Raw genomic sequence first — 4,646 nt, forward strand, 5'->3', positions numbered from 1 at the left:
CGGCACTGCGTAGGACTGTGCTGTGTGAGGTTCAGAGTCAGAGACAGTCACCTGCATCACATGTACATCCAAACCAAAACCTGGAGAGGCTCCATTGATGCAGGCAACAATCCCCTGGCATCCCCTGGTAGGCTTGGCAAAGGATCCTTTCTGAGTAATCTGCCAAGTCAGTGTCGATAATAGTGACCTTGGTAGACAAGCTTGTCTGATTTGGTACAAAGCAATCCCACCCACCCCATATTTTCTGTTTGTCATGGACCACATTCCCCACTAACCTATGATCCCGATTTTATAGATGATTAGGAACAGCCTACTGTGACACAGGTGGTGCTGTGGCTTAAACCACAGAGCCTAGGACTTGCCGATCAGAAGGTCAGTGGTTCGAATCCCCGCAAAGAGGTGAGCTCCCGTTGCTCGGTCCCTGCTCTTGCCAACCAAGCAGTTCGAAAGCACGTCAAAGTGCAAGTAGATAAATAGGTACCGCTCCGGCAGGAAGGGAAACAGCGTTTCCGTGTGCTGCTCTGGTTTGCCAGAAGTGGCTTAGTCATGCTAGCCACATGACCTGGAAGCTGTACGCCAGCTCCCTCAGCCAATAAAGCGAGATGAGCGCCGCAACTCCAGAATCAGCCACGACTGAACCTAATGGTCAGGGGTTCCCTTTACCTTACTAGGAACAGCCTCTATTGAGATATCATCTATTGTCAAATAATCCTTCCACTGTGCAGGTATTCCAGGTTTAAAACAAAAAGGAGAGATGGAATTAGTAACCTGAAAACATCCATCAGGATGGCTAGATCAGCTTCGCCTTGTATAGTTTGGCTAAAGCAACAGCCTTGCCTACCAGAGTGGTGGTTGTATATGACATCACCACTCTAGAACCTCCATTCTTGAACATTCTGTTTGGCCTCCAATCCCACCCTGCCTCACCAGACCAGCTTCTCCAGGCCAGCTGCGTAGAGAACCGTCCAAAGAATGTCTGATCCCAAGCTTCTAGACATCCCAGCTGTGATCTTTGACAATGGGTCTGGATTATGCAAGGCTGGCATTGCTGGGGACAGCGCCCCAAGGGTGGTCATCACAGCAATTGTTGGCCGCTCCAAAGCCAAAGCCACAATGCTTGGCGCTGGCCAGAAGGAATTTTACATTGGAGAAGAAGCTCAGTGCAAAAGGGGCGTCTTGTCACTGAATTATCCCATTGACCATGGCATTGTGACATCTTGGGACGACATGGAGAGGATATGGAGGCATGTCTATGAGTGTGAACTGAGGATCAAATCCAGCGACAGACCAGTGCTCTTGACTGAAGCCCCGCTGAATCCTCTCCAGAACCGGGAGAGAATGACGGAGATCATGTTTGAAAATTTCAAGGTGCCTGCTATGTATGTTGCTGTCCAGGCTACTTTGGCACTCTATGCATCAGCACGGACCACGGGGATAGTCATAGACAGTGGGGATGGTGTCACTCACACAGTCCCCATCTACGAAGGCTACTGCTTGCCACATGCTGTCTCCAGGTTGGACGTCGCTGGGCGGGACATCACTGAGTACTTCATGAGGCTCCTTCTGGAGAGTGGGCTTTCCTTCGTCAGCACAGCAGAAAGGGAAATCGTGAAAGACATCAAGGAGAAGCTCTGCTACGTGGCTTTAGATCCCATCCAAGAAATGAAAGCTAAGCCAGAATACCTTCTCAGAGAGTATAAACTGCCAGATGGCAATATCATCAGGATTGGAAGCCAACTCTTCCGAGCCCCTGAAGCCCTTTTTGCGCCAGCTAACATCGGTGTCGATGCTCCCGGTGTCCACAAAATGGCTTTCAACAGCATCATGAAATGCGACATTGACGTCCGCAGAGATCTATATGGGAACATTCTCCTCTCGGGTGGATCCACCTTGTTTTATGGCTTGGATGAGCGTATCCTGAAGGAAATGCAGCTTCAAGTGCCAATCGGGATATCGGTAAGGATCATTGCCCCGCCAGAGAGGAAGTACTGCGTGTGGATCGGGGCCTCCATCCTGACTTGCTTGACATCTTTCAGACAAATGTGGGTCACCCTCAACGATTACAAAGACTTTGGCCCAGGCGTCGTTCACCGGAAATGTTTTTAAGACTGACGGCCTTCACCTGTGACCTTGCTAGAACAAAGGGAGCTCAAGAAAGGCCACAAACAGGTGCACTTCCCAAATATTTTCTTTTTTTAGAAAGAGATTCAGCTGTTGTCTCTTTGGATTTATTGGCTGGCCAAAATTTAAAAGAAAATAAAAAGAGAAACACACATTTGGATCATAGTGGCTTTTCATTGTCATCATTCTGTGTGTTCTGTGGTCTAATGCAGGGGTCAGCAAACTTTTCCAGCAGGGGGCTGGTCCACTGTCCCTCAGACCTTGTGCGAGACCGGACTATTTTTTTGGGGGGGGGGGTTGATGCAAGAGCATCACGAGCCCCAGTGGCTGCTTACCTGTGTCTTGCGAGTGGCAGGGGCTAGTGGTGGTGGCAGAGGGACGATGAGTGGTGTGTGAAAGGCCTCTGGAGAGGGGCTGCTTAAAATAGTGGCCACTCAAGCACTGCTGCTGCTGGCACCAACAAAGCCCAGCCCCCTTCCTCCTCTAGGCAGGGCAGGGAGAAGCCAGGAGGAGGGAGGAGGTGGCAGCCCCGTGTAAGGGAGAGGGAAATAAATTATGTGCTGGTGATCCACGCGGCGATTCCCAGACCGTCTGCAGGCCGGATCCAGAAGGCAATTGGGCCTGGTCCGCCCTGCGAACCTTAGTTTGGCTACCCATGGTCTAATGGCTAAGATATGACTGAAAATAAGGGAGGGTGGCAGGCACTGGAAGGGGACCAAATTCAAAGAAATGTTTATGGTCTATTTGTAAGAATCTGCCTTATATCAAGCCAGACCATTGTATCTTCTACAAAGCCTGGCAGTGGCTTTCTAGGGTGTGGATGAGGAACATTCCCAGCCCAACCTGCCAAAGGTTTTAATGTGTAAATCAGATTGGTATGTAAGGCTAGTTGCAGGTTACAGGAATCAGCAGGTTCATGAGAGGTGAAACCCGTTACTAAGTGCAAGCTAAGATGTTGATCCCACAAATAATACCCAGTGGCGTAGTGTGGGGTGTCAGCACCCGGGGCAAGTAATTTGTGCCCCCTAACCCGTGGATTTGCGCCCCCTAACCTGTGGATTTGGGCCCCCTAACCCTAACCCCCAGGTGTTGCGCCCGGTGCGGCCGGCCCCCCTGCACCCCCCACGCTACGCCACTGGTAATACCCACCCTACTGCATCTTCTTTTTGAAGCACGGAGTGGGCACAGCTCTTTGTGTGGCAAGTTGATTGGAGTTCCTGGACTTGGCAAGCAAACAGGCAGTCCTCTTTGTGTTTGAATAGGTGGCTTTGGCTCATGGTGGCATCTTTGTGTCCATGACAAGGGAGGCAGAGTCTCAGACAGCTCAGTATCAGACTCACTTTCAACTATCCCTCCTAAACATCTCCTGAATGCTAAGAGGGGATGCTGATGGTGGCTCATGGGCAAGAGGCAACAGATTGGGTATATCAGGAGGGAAGGAATGGGACATTCCTCTGTTATCCCACTTTGGCCTTCACTGGGGTCCAGATCTCCACTCCCTAACCTTCTTGGTCCTTCTCCTTAGTATCAGGCACCTCCTGTGGCTCTAATTTGACAGCCTTCAACTCACTGGGACCTTCCCCTGGGTCTTCCAGCACTAACTCTGTATGTGCCTCCCACACCTCATCTGGATCTAACCACCCACTCTACAACACTTCCACAGACATGTGGCATCAAGAGGACATCACACACACTGCGTTGAGCTCCCTCTGAAGATGAGTGAGATAAACCAGTAATTGAAAAGTACACATTCCAGTAATCCATGGACTACAATTGCAGGGGTCCTCTTTAAGATTTATCCCTGCTCTCCTGATATTCTCTTACTCCAGCTGGCATCACCTGAAATTCTGCTACTTCCCTTGTTCTCCATTACCCACCCCTAAGATGCACATTGTTTCTTCTTCTTTACCTGTCCTCAACCTCCCACTCAATTGTGGGAAAGAGCAGTGCCCCCCCCCAATATATCAGATGTTTTAGACCACAACTCCCATCACCCCTGTGCAACTCTCATCAGTCCTGCCCATTGGCCATACTTGCTGCAGGAATGGGTATTGTAGTCCAACACATTTGGAAGGTGCTGTGTCATAGGAAGGCTGGGCCAGATGTTCTAACCCTCTTCCTCTTTCATTCTTTTCCATGGCAAGCCCTGGGTCTGGGCTGGGGCTGGAGGATGGAAGTTCATCCAGGGCCCCGTGATGCTACAGCACTGCCCGCTTCCTTGCCTCTCCTGGTTCTCACCTCTGGCCTCATGAGTCTGAGAGTCAGGCTGTTCCCAATAAGCCTTTATTTGGACTCCGTAGAAACTTGCAGCACATCGTCATCCTACCTGCACACAGAAAGCCTTATGTGTTTGGGGAAAGTGGGGGATTTGTGTTCTTTCAGCTTCTTCCAATTCCAGCTGCTGGATTTCTGGCTGATGGATTTGTGCTTCATCAGACATGACACAGTATGGTGTGGATGCATCTTAATTATACACAAGTAAAAATGTTCTTTTGATGCCATTCCCCTTCCCTGGGTTATAGTCT

The 4,646-nt window shown here is 50.1% G+C and overlaps 1 protein-coding gene across 1 annotated transcript in view; it reads left to right on the forward strand.

Annotated features, from left to right (window-relative positions):
• Nucleotides 1–889: 889 nt before the first annotated feature.
• Nucleotides 890–4,646, forward strand: part of LOC309375796 (actin-1-like) — a 4,766-nt gene continuing 1,009 nt past the window's right edge. Inside the window, 1 exon segment of the mRNA XM_081921720.1 lies at nucleotides 890–2,100. Within this exon segment, the coding sequence (XP_081777846.1) occupies nucleotides 973–2,100 (1,128 nt within the window). The 5' untranslated portion in view covers nucleotides 890–972.

The sequence above is a fragment of the Podarcis melisellensis genome (genome assembly GCF_964234715.1).
Source record: "Podarcis melisellensis genome assembly, chromosome: 8".
Taxonomy (NCBI): Eukaryota; Metazoa; Chordata; class Lepidosauria; order Squamata; family Lacertidae; genus Podarcis; species Podarcis melisellensis.